At 40.9% G+C, this 18,113-nt stretch overlaps 2 protein-coding genes across 2 annotated transcripts in view; one reads left to right on the top strand and one right to left on the bottom strand.

The window, feature by feature from the left end:
- Positions 1-1,059, top strand: part of LOC119743131 (TELO2-interacting protein 1 homolog) — a 36,434-nt gene extending 35,375 nt beyond the window's left edge. The window contains exons 21-22 of the mRNA XM_038219496.1: positions 209-506; positions 805-1,059. Coding sequence (XP_038075424.1) covers positions 209-506; positions 805-876 — 370 coding nt within the window. The 3' untranslated portion in view covers positions 877-1,059. The remainder of the gene's footprint in view (positions 1-208; positions 507-804) is intronic.
- A 5,771-nt stretch (positions 1,060-6,830) lies between these two features.
- On the bottom strand, positions 6,831-17,753 carry LOC119743016 (lysosomal amino acid transporter 1 homolog). The gene is made up of 8 exons (XM_038219324.1): positions 17,519-17,753; positions 16,634-16,873; positions 13,845-13,974; positions 12,319-12,415; positions 10,879-11,111; positions 10,111-10,197; positions 8,910-9,080; positions 6,831-8,103 (listed from the first exon to the last, which is right to left on the bottom strand). The coding sequence occupies exons 2-8, from the start codon at positions 16,843-16,845 to the stop codon at positions 7,960-7,962; spliced, it is 1,074 nt and encodes a 357-aa protein (XP_038075252.1). The 5' UTR covers positions 16,846-16,873; positions 17,519-17,753; the 3' UTR covers positions 6,831-7,959.
- Between the last annotated feature and the right edge of the window lie 360 nt (positions 17,754-18,113).

The following is an 18,113-nucleotide window of genomic DNA, read 5'->3' as shown; positions in this document are numbered from 1 at the left end:
ATGATGACAATTATGCAATAGACATTATTTGTCTGTGAGAATGAGGCTGTGTTTATACTCCCCAGAACAGACGTCCAGTAGTTGTCTAGCCCAAGTCTCAAATGATTTTTTAAGTTTTAATTTTTAAATAAAAACAAATCTAAGGTGGTTGGAGTTATAGTTTCTTGTTTTCTAACAACCCAACTGTTGTGGTTACTTTCTGCTCAAGTGAGAAGGCAGGGCCGGCCTACCGCCATACCTCGGCCTGCAAGCTGCAGTCAGCGATCCTCCACTGTGTGGGCCCAGTGTGCACCAATACGGGCATGGGAGGCGGGGAACTAGCCAAGATGGCCACCGCCTGCCTGCCTTACTTAAGCGCCAGGCAGCCTGAGATGCTGCAGACAGTGGCATTGGAGAGCTTTGAAGCATTTGCAGAACTGGAGCCGGACGCAATATGGCTGACGCTGAATGATGTCTACTGTCCGTCAACTGCCCTACCACCGCATGAGGGCTTTCCAACTCACAAGGTAACTACAGTTTCACTGTTAACATGAATTGGTCAGTAATAAGAAATGCCTAAAGAAGCTTTTGCAGTTAAACTTTAAGTAAAGTTTCTTTCTCGATATGTAAAGGTCCTCATAAGCTCATAGAAAGCTGTAAGCAAATTGTGCTTAAAAATTGTGTTATCAGTGAAGTGCAAAACAATATTTACGTTGTCGTGATTTCTTCATTTGGAAAAGTTTACCTCGCTTTCTGCTCAGTGTTTTATCATTTTTTTGTATCTAACGTTCCTTTGCAACTTCCTTCTTTTTTTTTTTTTGTCAGTTTTACGGCGAGATCAACCCCCACAGAGGTGAATATGCCAAGAACATTCCAAGACTTCTGGATCAACTTTGATATCGTCCCATCTTGCAAGACACATAAAATGCAGAATGTAGAGGACTAGTGTCTACCATCAGAATCAAGAATAACATCTTGTCAGTCATGTTAAAGTTTCTTTCCTCATGCTTTTCAACAAATACCATTTTTCTTTCTCTAAACAAATTGCAACATGTATGGTTTATTCCAACAAACAAAAGGGGGTTTTTATGAAAGGCACGAACGGATCCGCCTTGTGAGCAGACTGGTTACTGGTCCGTACATTATCGATACTGATTATGGGGCAGGAACCAGCCAAGAACGGAATTATTGTCGTGCCGCTAGTATAGTGGAGTCCCCTAACGTTGCGCACTTCGACGTTTCCCTCAACTTTCTCCATACAGTGTTGCAAAACCTCTGTTAACAAACTTCAAATTCATTCACTTAAATACTGGCACTTTTACCTTAAAGGGAAAATACAACATTTGCAAGCATCGAAAAATAAAACTACCAAGTTTTTACAAAATACCTTACTAGGATGCTGGTAAATGACAGTGTAAAGCATCCTGCAAAATTAGGGCACCTGGTGTGAAGTCATTTTCAAGAAAGTTGTATTTTTGTATACATTTCCAACGGTGGTCGGCCGACCACCGTTGGAAAAACCTAACTATTTTTCAACTACTGCTCCAAATTTACTTTTTTTTTCAGTCGAAATTGTGTTTGCTATTGGTTACATGTTCCTGAACGGGTGCAGGCCAGCTAGACTGGTTCCCTTACCTTACAATTTTCTGGCATCTATAAATTAATCCACTTCATCTTCAGTGGAGTCAGGGAACCAGACTACTTGAACATTTGTTTTTTTTCTTGGTTTTCCAGCATTTTCGAACACAAAACTTCACACGTCAGTGTAACAACATTTGATCTATTATACTAACCCCTCATCAAATAGTTCATTTCTGACAATTACAGCAAAAGCCAATGATGTACACTCCCTTTAATAATGCTTGCTACTGAACCTTTGTGAACAATTTCAGTGTCATGAAATGTAGGCCGAAATTCAAAAAACGGTGGCATCCGGAAATTAGGCAGAAAATCGGCCGAGTGTTTCCTAATGTGGAGCACCTGAACAGATCTCAGAGAATCCCAAGTTAACATTTAAACATTTCTTCAAAGTTGACAAATTCTGATTATTAAACAATTATTGTGTCCACTCCCATGCCCAACTAGAAGTTTGTCAGAAAATAATTTTTGGGTGCATTTTTAAAGAGTTCATTGCGCACTTCAAAATAAAATCGGAAAATCACACCGAGATAATTTGTTTCTGTTAAATTAGTAACGGGGAGGTAAACTCAGGATTTATGAACGGGAATGTTTAGAGCTTGAAATTGAAGGGAAATCTAGCAAGGCACTAGAGGCGAAAAATCAAAGTGTGCCACGTTAGGGGCCGCGCCACGTCGGGGGACATCAACAAGAATTCAAAATTTGTTAAGTAAAAATTCAAATACTAAACATGGTCTGATTTTTTAGCCCTCTGCAGAGTGACCTGGTTCCATTTTACGATCAGGTGACTGAATTTTTTGAATTAAAAAAAAAATTGAGGGCCAATGACGGTCACCTTCCATCTAATCCTCATTCAACCCTTGCCAAATAAGCTGGTTCAATGAACTTTGCAGCCAGGGCTTCACCCAGGCCGTGTCAACAAACTTTCGACCAGGCCTCCTGCCAAGTCTCATTGAAACATATACAAACACCTGTAACTTGACACAGCCATCTCCCTTCATAGCCGCAAACCACAGCCGCCAGTCAGTTATCTTTTAAGTGCCCTGTCTGGCAACTGCCTGGACACTGTCTGGCACGTGGCTTTTTGTTGTTTTGACATGAATAGGGTCTTGCGCAGTGCGGGGAAGTACCTGTGGCCCAAAGGGCCCCAGTTGGCGAGTTTGTGTAAACATTTTTTGTAAACGCTGCACAGGGTTAGATAGTCCATGTCTCATTCTCCATTCTCATTCGAAAGTGAATAACTTTTGTATTGCTTAAGAAATGCAACGACAATAGGACAGGGAATGCAACTTTAAGGAGCACGTTTTTTTATGAGATGTATATTATATAGAATATTAAAAACTGAGAGATGAACCTAATAAAACAACAGAATTATATACACCCCAGTACAACTGAATTTGAAGTTTCCTATGCTTGTAGTGTTTATTGGTAAGTAAATGACAAAGACAAAACGGAAGACTGTTGCGATGAAATTTCTGCAAATTTAAACACAATTGCAATATACAAACACACTACAAATTGAAGCCAAAAAAAACCCCGAAAAAACAAAAACCCACCCCAAAACAAAACTGCACATTATTTGAAGACATAAAATTCATAACTTCGTGGAAGGAAAATAGAATGTGAAACGGAAATGACACTTGCACAGCTGTCTGGCTAAAAACAGCACATAGATCTGAAAAAAAAATGTAACTTTTAAAAGAGACCATGTGCATTATTTCAATTACAACAAAAAATTGCCTTTTTGTACTGACGATTGTCATCAAACGATTGTCATCAACTGAGCAAAATTAACTAAGTTTTGTCACTGATAGGCATTTCATGTACTTCTCTTATACTTTCTTTGATGCATTCAATCTTTGGTTACGTGATCAAAAGAAATTACAGTTATTGTCCAACCTTTAGACTGGCTTATACTTCACTCAAAAGTGACTTTTCTTTACGTTATCGTAAGACAGGTGCAGCGCGCTAATTCCTTGCGCGCTTTGTTACGTAACTCTTTGTGAAGCCGTTTCTTATAAATGCCAAGTTGCCTATTCAACTTCATTCTCGGTTGAGCAACCTTATCTCGCTCTCCCCAACCCTCCCGCCCGCTTGGGCATCAGTACGCAGTGTCATTCGGAGCAAGGGTGCGTGACCTTTGTCCAACACTTGGGTCGCGCCCACGGTTCCTCCCACGATGGGGGTTTTACGTGGCCACCGTCGGTGTTGGGCGCCGAACTGATGCTGCGCCACTTTGACCTTTGTGTCAAGTTTAAGCGGCCCTTAGTGCCTGGTATTGGTTTTCAATTGAACAATTGTCAATCTGGATTTTCCAGTTTTTCTCGGCGAGGTAGGCGGCTCTTCCTACCAATAGTACTTCAAAATTGTGTACTTGTGTTCTTATTACCTTTCACATGATGAAGATATAGTAAAGAAAAGAATTTTCTTTCGGAAGAATGAAGAAAGAAAGTGAATTTCCTGACAGGAGTGAATTTCCCCAAACCTACCCTTGCAGTTTCATTGTGACATGTACATAACTCCAGTTCATCAATATTAGGTTTTGCCCTTTACCGACGTATAAACACTGTATGCTGAGGTGTTAGCCCCCGAGTGAAAGTTGGAAAAAAAAAATCACTCAGGTGGGACTCGAACCCACGACCTCCTGCTTTCTAGTGCAGATGTCTTTTATGATGCAAATTCATCTTATGAATAGAACTCAAGTTACCGTTCCAAAAATGAAATTCAATTGCAGTTATTGTATTTGCACATTTTGTTTGGGCGTTGAATACATTTAAGTGCTGAGCTCTCCACAGGGTTCCCAGCACTTTATGAAAACAAAATTGACAGGAGTTTTCCTAGCCTTGACCAAGGCTATCAGCTTGTTCCCATACGAGCTTGTTCCCACTACAACACACCACGCGCGCAGCGACACAATGTTGTACTATACCGTTATCCCCAACGACCCTTGCGTGTGCTTTGTGTGCATGTACGTACGCCCCACACACACTTCCGCAAACAGCCGTACAGTAAGTCGAGTTCTTCCGCCTCGACTTACTGTACGGCTGTTTGCGGAAGTGTGTGTGGGGCGTACGTACATGCACACAAAGCACACGCAAGGGTCGTTGGGGCTAACGGTATAGTACAACTAGTGATTGTGTCGCGGTGCGCGCGGTGTGCGGTAGCGGGAACAAGCTCGTATGGGAACAAGCTGATAGCCTTGGTCAAGGCTCGAGTTTTCCCTGAAATTTACCTGAGTAAATATCCAAAATTCAATGAGTAATATTTCGGAGATGAGATTGTCAATTTAGGAAAGTCTGAGAATTGGGTGAAAAGTCTGAAAGATGCACGTCTTTCAACCCTGATAATGTCTTTCTCAACAGGATGATTTCAGACAAAAGTCTGAAAAATCTTGTACCTGATATTTTCATTTTAACTGGGTTGCTTGGAATTCAATAGGTAGTTGCAGCAAAGCAACTAAGATACTGATAATACACAGGCAACCTGTCGACAAGCAACGGCCTCCCTTAGCCCCTTATTATAGTCATCCATTCCTCACCATATGCAATGGAGTGGTGGCCTGTGCTTACAATGATTTTAATTTATTTCAATTTTCTGTCTTGAGTTTTTCCTGTTTTCTTTGGGTTTTTTTCCCCTGAATTCCCGAAGTTTTCCCTGCCTGGAAAATCAGAACTCATTTTCAAGGTTTTCCTTGAATTAGCTAGGGGGTTTCTCCCTCCCCCTGGTTACGCCACGGCGAAGAAATAAAAATTTAAAATATTATTTTTTAGCAGAGCCTCGGCATGTAAACCATAATGATTCTATGAAATTGCCAATATAAGCGAAACCAAATAAAACTAAATGCTATATTTATAAAAAATGGAAGATGTTACATTTAAAAAAGAAACAAAAACATCCAGAACTCTATAGATAACCCTGTCCCTCAAAATGAACATTTTCAAAAATCTGCACAAATGCAACCAATAAAACATTGTTTGAATACAAACTTACTTACTACAACCCTAAAACACACACAAAAATAGTTCTGTAAAACCTAGACAAATAAAAATTTTAAAAAAGCAATTGGCACAAGCTGAAACAAACTTACCCAAGCTAAAAACATTCTACCCTGAAACCTACGAGAGAAATTATACATTGTACACCTGTAATATTTAAACAATAAACAAAAAATGGTCAATACTAACGGCTAAAACGTGACCACAAAGTATAAAGTTTACTGGCCCTCATCTAGAAATAAAATGGTGCAATTTTGGCTGAACACATGTACACACACACAGTCACATGAAATATGGCAAATTTAATTGGTGATTTCAGTACCATCAGTTTTGTGACGTTGAAAACTAGTTGCAATTTTTATATTGTTTTTAAAACTTGTAGAGCTGTGCGTCTGAACCAGATACCCGAGTACCCGACCGCTGATGTCAGGAACCAGTTCCAGATTTACTTAGTAACTTCTCAGACAACGACAAAAAAAAAATGTTTTGAATGTTATTCGTGGGGAATTTTCAAAGTGAAAACCACGCTACATGGAACAACAAAACATATTTCACGTTTATGACGCTCGCGACAGTTGCAGTTTTTACCAAGAAGCTACAGCCTGTCTCAAAAAAAAATGGTACAATCAGAAAAACAATTGGTTAAATATGAAATTTCAAAATAAGTCATTCTTACTTGGCATAATATTAAAGAACAAAGACTGGGCTTTCCAATAGTATTTGTTTGATCTTATTTGCTTTTGTCAATTCAGAGATATAATCAATTTAGTGCGATACACCAAAATAGATTTTGTGCCACTTTTATGCATGGGCAGAGTTGTTTCGAGTACTGTGCCATGCTGTCTTGAAGCTCACACCCAGAAAGTGGCACAAACTTGATTTTTGTGTTTCGCAGTAAACTGGAGTTATCTCTGTATGGACAAAAGCAAATGAGATGAAACAAAAAGTATTGGAAAGCCTGGTCTTTTTTCTTTAATGTGATGCTCAAAACGACTTACTTATGTTGAGATTTAATATTGAAAAAAAATCGTTTTCGATTGTACCATTTTTTTTAGACAGGCTGTATAAAGCTCACTTTACACGCATGAATTGCTGTACTGACGCACCAATGTGGTAGTATTATCAAGCGAACCTTTGTGAACTATCTGAACAGAAACTTCCGAAATGGAATTTTGGGGTTGGGTTGCTTTAATGGGTACCCCTTGGGTTTTTTTTCAATTGAGTACCCTTCCTGATTCCTGTACTTCCCATAAATACATACCCCTCTATACATGCTATACTTGGCAATTCTTTTGTACCCAAAATTTATGTCATCAAGTTCTTTAGGCATGGAATGGACGGGCATGTGTTAAATGCACCAGACAAGTGCATTGTGAATTTCTGAGGTAGTTTCATTAACACCCTGACAAACACTATCTTCCCTTGGTGATGTCACCTCATGAATATTCAGTGGCAGTTCACAGACCAGGGCCCAGGGCAAAAAATTTGCTTAAGCAAAAACAAGTTTGCTTAATATAATCAGGTTACCCACCGAAACTCCGTGCGATTGTTATGCTAAGTAAACAACAGTTAAATACCAGTCACAAGCAATGTACATCGCATGGAGTTTTGGCCGGTAACATGATTATATTAAGCAAGGTTTGTTTTGTGCTTAAGCAAATTTTATGCTTAAGCAGCTCTATGAAATTGGGCCCTGTTAATTAAGCATTGAATATTGCTTGGAAAGTTTGTGTGCGAAGCAGAATACCAGCCAAGAACCAGTCACATGCAATGAAAACCGCATGACATCTTGGCTGGTAACCGGCTTCTGCTATAAAGCAGATATTTTCTGGTACGCAAGTCTGTGCTTATGATCGCCATGATATTGGCTTGTGGTTCTGAAAACAATTGCTTACCCTGATGTTAGTTAAAACTGCTAACTCTGGAATTCCCTAAAACTTCTCAAGGTTCAAATCTGCCTCTTCAAGTTGCTTAATTTACACACACAAAATGTCAACATGCTCGCCAACTTTCTCCCCAAAGCATCTTGCTCAAAGCAACATTGTCCAACATGGTCATTCTTTAAATTAAGGGTCCAAAGTGTTACATTTTTCCTGTCCCTGTTACCTTGGTACTTTGTAATTTGTCATTCAAGTATCATTAAAAAAATACTTCAAATGATTAATTTATTTGTAGGTAGTTTGCCGTTCAAAACCACTCTTTGAGGACAACTGCAATAGTGAGTGCATCAGAATTATTTAATCAAAGATGTCAGATGTAACAGGGACAGGAAAAAAAGTGGACCCCAAATTAATAAAATGACCCAAATTCATTTTAGGCAACCGTTGGTAATTATCTCAAACATTTTCTAAGTGTTTATCCCGTTGGCCGCCCTGTAGAAACCCTCGTCGTCGGATGGTCTGTTTGGCGTCAGTAAACCTCTCGTCTCGTCCCCGTCAATCCCCACATACCCCGGCGGTCGCTTCCTGTACAGACGAAACTGCACCAGCACCTGAGGTGGACTGAGTTAAGGAAAAGTTTTTCTTGTTTTCAAGAATCAGGCCTGTGCAATCCATTCAGAAAATTGACTGCAATGTTCTGTAACAACAAATTTGTGAATTCATAAAGTTGCTCTCTCCGTACTTCAATAATAATAAGGGGGGGGGGGCTAATTATCGTTACTCGCAGCAGAAGCTGAATTGGGGAGGAGGCAGCTACAAAGTGGTCGAGCTGAAGGCATTGTAAAGGCGCCTTAGGCTGCCCCATGTCTAACTACGGAGCACAGCCAGAGATTGAAAGTGTTGATTTTTGCGGAGGGAAGAAAACCCTCGTGGCACAGGAGAGAATCAACGAACAACTCTACTTACATATGACCCAAGGCGGGAATCGAGCCCGAACCACAGCGGTGAGAGGCAAGTGCTTTACACACTATGCCACCCAGCAAGATCGATTATGTTTTCTTGTTACTAAATTTGAAATTGTATACTTTATGTTAAAAACTCTTCTCCTTGGAGCATGTGCAGCCTATATTATTTTGTGTTGATTATGCACCTCCAATGCACAAAATGATCCGTCTGAGTTATTGTCCCACTGCATACTATTCAACATTTGTAAAGTCCATCTTATGAATAATTTGTAAAGTCTTGATCAAAAGTTAATTCCTTTGTTTTGCAAGAAAAATTTAAAAAAAAAAAAATTCAAAAAAAGAAAGAAAATATCTTTAACTCTTTCAAGGGACAGTTACCTCCCATTGCGTTTCCCACAAGACTTCTCCCTAGCCTGTTTGTGGCCTCCACGGTGATAACAAAAAAAGGATACAGTGCAGTCGAAGCAGAGCGTGCCCAGGCTACCCACGAGCCAGGGGAAGTGTCGCACGAAAAAGACAACCGTTGTGCCCTCCATGATGATTGACATGCCGTAGAGGACGTTGCCGAGAACCGTCAAGATGAACATCAAGATGGCCACGCCCTCCACTGACTTGCGCTTGAACTAAAACAGAATCAAACGGACATAAAAAAATGGAAATTGGCGACACAAAAGAAAATTTGCACAAAATCAACACTGACACGTTGATATTACTCAAGGGTACCCCACCTGGAAATGTTTATTCAGTGGAGGGTGAAACAGCAAAGAAATGAAAGATTTCCACGTATTTTTCAATAAACATCAATACTTTGTAAGCCCCTATAGTGGAATCCGGCAACTAGAATTAGAAGCCGTTACTGCGGTGGTGTCACGTTCACGCGCATGCTGCACGCGTTCTTAAAGACAGTGCTCACGCGCATCTCGGAAACCCTATTAGTCGAAGGAACCCGGAGTGCGTGCGCACTGCCCGAGCGCGACTCGCGCGAGGCTGGTGCCACCGCAGAAAATGGCTGCCGCGGGGTTTGTTTATCGACTAATTCGGCAACAACTATTTCTGAGGTGGCACCGCACTCGCTCGAGTCGCGCTCAGGTATAGCAACACACGTACTCCGCGCTCCTTCGACCAATAGTGGTTACTAAAACACACGCGCTCCTTGTCTTTAACCCCATGCGTACAGGAAGCGGTCATGGCCGCGGCCGCTAATCCACATTGGAATGCAGTTGCCAGCTGTGGTATGCCGTGGCACACGGCTAGTCGGTAGTTCCACAGCTGCTGCTTTTGTGCAGTCCCGCTACCACACAAAGGCTGTGCAGTCATGCGGGCCACTTGCTCTCTGTGTGGAGGAATGTCCCCATTACACCCCGTCCTTAAGGGGTTAAGAATGCGTGCGGCATGCTTGCTGACGTGATTCCATCTCGAAACAAATGGCTTCTTATTTTGTTCGCCGTATAAGTCTATAATTCATGTGAAGTCAAGTAGTGCAAAAATAGAACAGTTTGCTGAAAGTCGGTATCATATGACCACAACATTCAATCTAGCAAGTGTGACATAGTACTTGTAAATACTGGTGCAGCAAAATATTGTGGTCCACAAGAGTATCAAAAGTGTTGGGACAATCTGGGAAAAACTGTCGGCCACAAATAACAAACTCACGTTTTTATAAAGTTGAGGGATGCGAGATGTCAAGTAGAAGAATGCTGATACGCACCCACAGGCATAACCAATGATCTCTTTGTCAGTCTGAAAGATGAACAAAGCAAAAAAAAAATAGGATAAGAGTAAACTACAAATGAAGGAACTTAGGCCTGCCTTACCAAATCCTCCAAAACATCTTTACAAAATGGAGGATTTTTGCAGGATTGAGGTTACATGGCAAAAGTGTGTTGCTGATTTTGAAGGATGCACTATGTCAAGATCTTGGGCCGGACCTGGTGTCGTTTATACTCGGCCATGCGTAAATTTAAGGCCTACAACAATTATGCTTGAAATCCTCCGCACTGCTCCAGGATGTCACTGGCCCTGCCTCAACATATTGACAGTGATTGCCGGAGGATTTTGCAGGATTAAGGCAGTGGTCACCCCTCCAAGGACCACATTCAAGAAATAACGGAGGATTTTGCAGGACCGAGGCTGTATGCAATTTTTACATGGAGGCAGTTGGAGGACTTTGCAAGATTGAGGCTACATCCTAGCAAAAATGCCTAGGGAGTTAGGTTAATACGGTTTGAGTTGCACCCTCTTATTATGATGCCCAGTTTTTGACTTGGGAAGAAAAATTCTCATTTACGCATACGTAAACTAAATTTGGTCAATTGGGGTCCGTATTCGAAATACACTTAAAGCCTTTATTTCTCGCAATGGTTCGTTCCTAACCTAACCACTAGTCCACACTCTCTGAAACAAAGTAACCAAAGTACTCACATAAAACATGCAGTCGCCCGTGCTCAGGAACGGAACCTTGCATATAGTGGCAGGCGACTCCTCCAGCCCTAGTAACGTCCTGCCTGCAGCCCTGCTCCCAGGATGCACTGCGGCCTGTCGCCATGGCGACAGCGAAAACCAGGTGGTGCTGGCCAGTAGGAGGAGGCCGCCCGTGCAGTAGATGACCTGGTTGCGATTCGTCTTGGCCATGCTGTCGTAGCTGACCCGTAGCTCTGTGCAGCAAAAACAAAAAACAAAAACATAAACAAGCAGCCTTACATAGTTCTGTGAACAAACGCAAGGTGTTTCAGCTGCGCATGTCTTTTACTGTGATCATTAAAGCTATAGTCCATCATTTGCAGCCATCCGAAAAGTAACTGGCATAATTACTGTTGAAAAACAAACTTGGTTGAAAGATAGTAAGGGAACTGAACTCCCTGTGAAATTATTCTTTCTGGGAAGCTGTCATTTTGAAGTAATCAACGAAAGAAGGCCTTTCCAACGGTGATTCTTAAGAAGCACCGTAGGAAAATTTAAATTAGTAGTTCGTTTTGTTATTCAGCGCAGCGCGCACAAGTATTGGAACGACGCACACACGCGCGCGCGGTTGTTGTAATTCGTCGGATCAGTGCGCGACGCCGCATATAGCTGCAATTCAAAACAATTCAAAACATGATTCAGTAACTTTTGATTTGAAATTGAGATCTTAGAATGCTGTTTTTCTCGGAATGTACAGCTGAAGCTTAGCTGAAACTTCATCAGGTTAGTTGCTCAGTATCCTTCATTAGATTTTGAACTCTTTTGTTGCTTCAAACGAACAAAATGCACAAATTACAAATGATGGACTATAGCTTTAAGGAAACCAGGTCTGTATGTGAGTCATATTTCTGCAAACCTCAATGATTTTGTTCACCCATTTTACTGCATGGTATGTGCCTTTCGTGAATAATACCAAAAATCTCCTGACATGGAGATTGGAGTGCGCGTTGGTGCGTACTGCGCGATGTGGAGTTAAATGTAGCAGTACCAGTGTAGTGTGGATTTAGGACTCGATGAAATACGAACTATTGGTAGTATTACATGCCTAACTGAAGATAAAGAGGACAGTGACTGCTCACGTGTTACGAGGTTCAACCAATAACAGAGTGAAAGGGACCAGACTTCGTAGGAGTCCAAATTTATGTGACACCAGAAAAGTGTTTAAAACCAGTTGGTTGTTTATCAACCGTTTAAAACCATCCATGAGATGGGCTCTCGACCAACAGGAATGGGTAAACTGTCTTAGGTAATTATGGATGGTCCCTAATGTCTGTATGTGGGCACCAAGTGCATGCGGGTAAAGGCCTGCAAGTGGCTGTCATATATATTGTTACTCTTGAGAGTGGAAGTTGTGCTGATAGTCCATGAAATTTTTGAAAATCAATCACACTCTAAACCAACCTCCTATGTGTCTTCTTCTCCGGTTCTTGATGTAGTAGTACGTGAACTGCAGTAGAACCAGAGCATCCATTCCTATGTAGTAATAAGCCACAGCTATCTGCAAAACGGAAGAGAATATTCATCAGGATGAAAATCAAAAGGCGGAAAGTTATTAATATTAGGGTGTGGACCATCAATCAACTACTTGTTTGCTTTGTGATGCTTGTTTGCTTTGTGATGCGATTTGCTTTGTGATGTGACTGATGTGATGTGTGGAGTGCTGTGGCCTCGTGGTTAAGGGCTCTGGTTCGTGGTCTGCGGGTAAAGCTGCAGGTTGTGGGTTCGAGTCCTGGCGGGGTCATGGTGGGTGTGCCCTTGGGCAAGGCACTTTGTCACTCATTGCTTCTCTCCACCCAGGAGTAAATGGGTACCAACGAGGGCAGTGTTGGTTATTGTGATTGAATTAGCTTCCTTGCGCCTAACAGGCTGCATCGAGCTGTATACTCCCCAGGGAGCTGAGATGGTATTTGGAATGTTTCATGGGCCCAATGAGCAGGGGTAATAATGATGAAGCGCCTTGAGCACCAGTCCTGGTGGATACGTGTGCTTTATAAAAATTCACTATTATTATTATTATTATTATTACGCACATGCACTTATAGCAATGCCCAAACGCCTCTCGTACAAAAGCTGGGCAAAACGTCTTGGTGCTGACTTCCCACTGTGTATTGTGAAAATCGCGGCTATTGGGAACCAGTGATGCAACCACGCCCCAGGCTCCAATTCCAAATAGTCGACTAGAGTACAGTTCACCCATTCTGTGTTTCGAGTAAGTAGTCCCACTGTGGTTAGGCCAAAAAAAAAAATAATTTGGTCTCTGGTCAGCGCACGCGTCGATTTTAATCATGCGCGTCAATCTTTTTTTTTCCAAAATGTTCTGCGGTAGCTCCAACAGCGCCCTCTATTGCCGCACCTCCTCATTTTTTTTTTTTTTACCAAAGAGCACCAAGGAATGGGAAATTGCACCAAGGCAAATGATCGAGAGCACCAAGGCAAATTATGGAGGACACCAATGTACATGAGGACACCAAATAGCACAATAGTACCCCACCTTGTCTGTACAAACCAAGCTTGAAAAAAAAAAAAACAGCCGCGTCCCCGCGTCAATTCCGGAACTTTGGTCTGACCAGAGACCGAATAGTTTTTTTTTTTGGCCTTAACCTTAAGACCTTTTCACACTATCTCCGTGTTGAAACCAACCCAGTTCAGCCAGAGTAGTTTTCGACACGGATCGGAGAGACGCAACGTTCACACTGTTACGGGAACAGCCGCTACCTGAACCGTGTAACATTCAATCCGGCTACGGCCCCTGTGTATCCACACTACAAATTCTCAAAGTGGGAAAAGGGTTGAAAAAAATCTCGGGGTTGGAACCAGTTCCAACCCGGAGACATTGGACAGTGTGAAAAGGCCTCAAGTCACTGCTTGAACATGCTCCCCAATGCCTGTGTGAAGTGTTTTCAGCAGTGTGAGGTACTAGCACCCACCTGCGTTCCTAGCTGATTGCTTAGTATGCTGCCGACCAGATTGGACACGTCGCCTAGAAACCAGCAGAAGAGGAAAAGTGGGGATAAGGCCTCGTCCATCTTGCCATTCTTGAAAGCTTCGTAGAATTGTCTGAAACGAGAAACAAAAAATCGATCCCCATTAAAAACAGTCTACATGTAAACTCTTTGCCCTAGCTGTGGCATAGACGCTGCTTCACACTAGTGTTGCGCAGTTTCAAGTACCGGTACTTCAGTATCCGATAATTGGAACTTAGCTTTGATTGACTATTCAAATATTCGTCATGACATGGAGGTTAATTTTAGTTTAATGAAAATTATGTATATTGATATATTTTTGCAAGGTTTTAAAGATTCTTAAAGTGGCTGTTCACACAAAAAAAGTGGCATTTGACAAAAAACAGAACCACTCTACTTAAACGAATAAAATAACATCACTCATGTTTTTCGTCATAATTATTCTTAAGACGGCTCATCACGATTTTCAATATTATATTGGTAATAAATGCTATTAGGGAATTTGATGATTGACTATTCCAAAATTTGGTAAATTCAGCCCAGCCATACCTCACATAGAACTGTGCTAAACACAAGCCAAATATTCAAACTTACTTTATCTTTTTTCTTGTTATTTTAAAAGAAATAACAAAACAATTGTTTGTTCCCTGAAAAACAGTATTATTAGATAAGTTCTATCATGTCTATTGTTTATGGTTTTAGTCTATCTACATGTATTTGTGACTCACAATAAGATACAGTGCATTGTTTAGATTTGTGAAAAAGAAAACACACTTACTATACACTGTACATTGTCTGCATGTGTGTTAGTGTAGCATAGTGGTTCGAATTTAATCTTTTTTTTCTCCCATGCACAAAGTTGGAAAAAACACTTTTTACCATCTAAATTTATCCCTCAAACATTGGCTAGTTAAAGACACAGAACCTACGAAAGCTTTGTCTTATGGCAACTTCAGAGAATTGTGTTTTGTAATGAGTGAGTGAAGATGGCCTGCATTTGTTTAGCATGTTTATCTTCAATCACGATCTCAGCCTGGGTCAAGGCTTCACAATGACATTGAAAATGCTGTCAATTTCATTGTTTCAAATGAACACTATTTACCGTGTACCATAATACAAAAGGAAACAGTATGATTATCAAGTCAACAATCTGAGGTTACTGCCTTGACTGGCTGACCTTCGTCACTTATCAGGCTTCCTAACAGATAATTTCAGAGACTCGCAACAGGTTTTCATTCACCTAAGAAGAATCTAGGTTCTTTCAAGCTACATGCAATGTATGTATGTACCGGTAAGATGTAAGTTTTCTGAGGAAATCTGTCACTTTGTTGAAAGATTTCGTGGTGCCACGTTTTGACCTTTCATTAGTAGTAAATGATCCCATTATTTGTTTATATGTTAATGCTTAATAGAGGTTCGGCTTTCTTGAACAATATATTTTAAATTGCAAATGCTACTGTTTTTTTTCAGCAGTGGATATAAACGTAAGATCAAAAAGACAATGTGAAAACTAATTCTGTCCATAATACTAAAGTCAACGATAAGTTAATTACAAATTGAATTATCAGTTAATCACAAGATCACAAAGAACAAGCAACTGGGGATGTACGCCCAAACTATTGCAATGTTCCAACTGTAGTTGGGACAATCCCAAGTATAGTTGAGACGCTCCCAACAATGAGTCAGGATCATCTTAACTACACTGTGGACAGTCCCAACTATAGATGGGACGATGCTGTAGTTGGGATGCCAATAGCTTGTCACTAGGCTTGAGAACAAGTGTTTTTTTTATTAACTCATAAGGATGCAAACACTAACAAAAAAAAGATGCATGGGGCAGCTTAGCCCCATAAATGTGGCCTATTTACTGGACTGCCTCCGTAAACATAGGCCACACATCCACATGTACAAAAATGTGTTGCACTTTGCCAAATTTTGATTTTTACATTTAGGCTTAGTTTGTAAGTTTTTTTTGCTTTAGAAGCATACTCACCCTCTTTATAGGCTATTCAGAAAGTGCTGCCTTTTTCAAATGTCTATTTTTCGTGAAATTTCCAGATTCATTTTCACACGTTCGCGTATCAAAATTTCAACCTGAAATTTCACAAAAATTTGCCATCTGAAAAAGGCAGCACTTTCTGATTAGCCTATAAAGAGGGTGAGTATGCTTCTAAAGCAAAAAAAAACTTACAAACTAAGCCTAAATGTAAAAATCAAAATTTGGCAAAGTGCGACACGTTTTTGTACATGTGGATATGTGGCCTATGTTTACGGAGGCAGTCCAGTAAATAGGCCACATTTATGGGGCTAGGGGCAGCTATTCTCAGCCAACACCGTGCAAGATTTCCACAGGTTGAAAGATCATTGCATGATTTCAAATTAGATTATCCACATTAAAATCCGAGTCAAGAGAATGCCTGTCAAGTATGAAAAAGTCCAAGAAGGCAACTGAGCAAAGTCTGGCACAACAAAAAATGATATAGTTGCTAACTAGTGACTTAGTTAGAGTTGCCCTGGATCGACACTAATTTTAGTAAAAAACTTAGAATGAAACTACATGTAGCATTAGCAATGTTTCATGAATACCAATTAGTTACCAACTAGGCTTAGTAAGCAACTACATGCCTATTTAGTAACCAACTAGGCTTGGTAAGCTTTCATGAATATGGCCCCTGGTCGCCACATGCCACTATAGTGCTGAGATCTTCCCAACTATAGTTGGGACAACGCTACAATTGGGGCTTAACACTCACGGTAGGAAGACGACCAGCCAGCAGAGAATGGAGAGCAGACCCAGGAAGAACCCGGCATATTGCACGTCGTTGGTTACGCACTCATGGAATACATTCCAGACCCACGGCACGCCGTGCTCAACTTCGGTACAATTGACATCCACGCCGGGTAGCGGATGGACGTGAGGCCCCCCGACTTCGCCCACTGCACCGAAGGCGTAGCCCAGCGACATCCCCAATTGATGTAAATCTGATCAGGAGCTGGAATACAAATAAAATAACATTTAGGCAGTGTATATTTTGCCGGAGACGGCAAATTACCTTTAGTAAACGTTAGTTTGCCGGATATGCACTGAACATGCGCAGTTACTGTTTTTTTTTACTTGAACATTTTCCGGTGACAAATTTTAGTCTGGCTCCATGCCAATATTATCGTTGTAACCTCGTATTCACAAGATGGGATTCAGACCATTTTATAATTTCGGACTTTATTTCCCTTTAAAAAAATCCTCCAGAGCCACAAATCTGAAAAAGAAAATGTAATACTCTGCAATAAAATGTTTGAGACATGTTAAAATAATAGAAGAAGAATATTATTATTTATTTGGGGATGAGAAAAAAACCTTCAAAATGTGGTGCGGTTGGAATCGAACGCGAGTCATCCCGCTTACTACATGTAGAGCCTTTGCCTAACCATTACACCATACTAAACGTGCTACACAACTTCTGGTTCGAATTTAATACATCTTATAATTCAGCCCTATTTTAAAGAGTACAGCGCCCTCTGTTGATATGGATTGCCGCCGGCAAACCTTTAGTAAACGTTAGTTTGCCGTCATTACCTCCGTCAAAATATCCACTATTGGGCACTATCATAAATGATCAAACTTGTTGGAAACTGCTTACCAATTTTAATTCACAAAAGTGCCGGTCAACTTTTCGATTTTCAGTCCGCTTCCCATCAACTAATCTCGCCTGTGGGCCATCTACTGCACGCTGATTTTCAGGAACACTACTTAATAGTGCTTGACAGCTTCGATGAAAAGAGGGTTCAAACAAAACTGAGAGAATTCTGATGATCACACGAAAGGTTCAACGACTGACGTAACTGACATGACTGATGATCAATCGTTAATCGAGTGCAATGATAAATACTTTGATAAATACTAGTCTGGCTTCTCTGATAGCAAATACCTAAAATTTTATTATGGATTGCAGGTACCAGACCCATTGTCCACTTATCAATGGCGTCACGTGTCTGCTGTCATGTGATTGTGGTCGTGCGGCGCGCTGTTTTTTTTCCGTAGGCGGGATGCTCCAAAGTCATGCATAATTCAGTTTTCCTTTGAATTGTTGCGAGACACTCAATGTTCTCATTCTCTTTTTTCCCTTAAAAAAAAACAAAATTATCTCAACAATAAATTCAGAGGGGAAAAACAGTCCATGAAAATGAGCAGCGACGACGTCGATTCGAACATGCATTTTAACCGGACCATGAACC

Source organism: Patiria miniata, unplaced genomic scaffold (assembly GCF_015706575.1).
Source record: "Patiria miniata isolate m_02_andy unplaced genomic scaffold, ASM1570657v1 HiC_scaffold_6, whole genome shotgun sequence".
Classification (NCBI taxonomy): Eukaryota; Metazoa; Echinodermata; class Asteroidea; order Valvatida; family Asterinidae; genus Patiria; species Patiria miniata.
The sequence above is the reverse complement of the archived record's forward strand: the minus strand, read 5'-3'. Positions and strand labels throughout refer to the sequence as shown.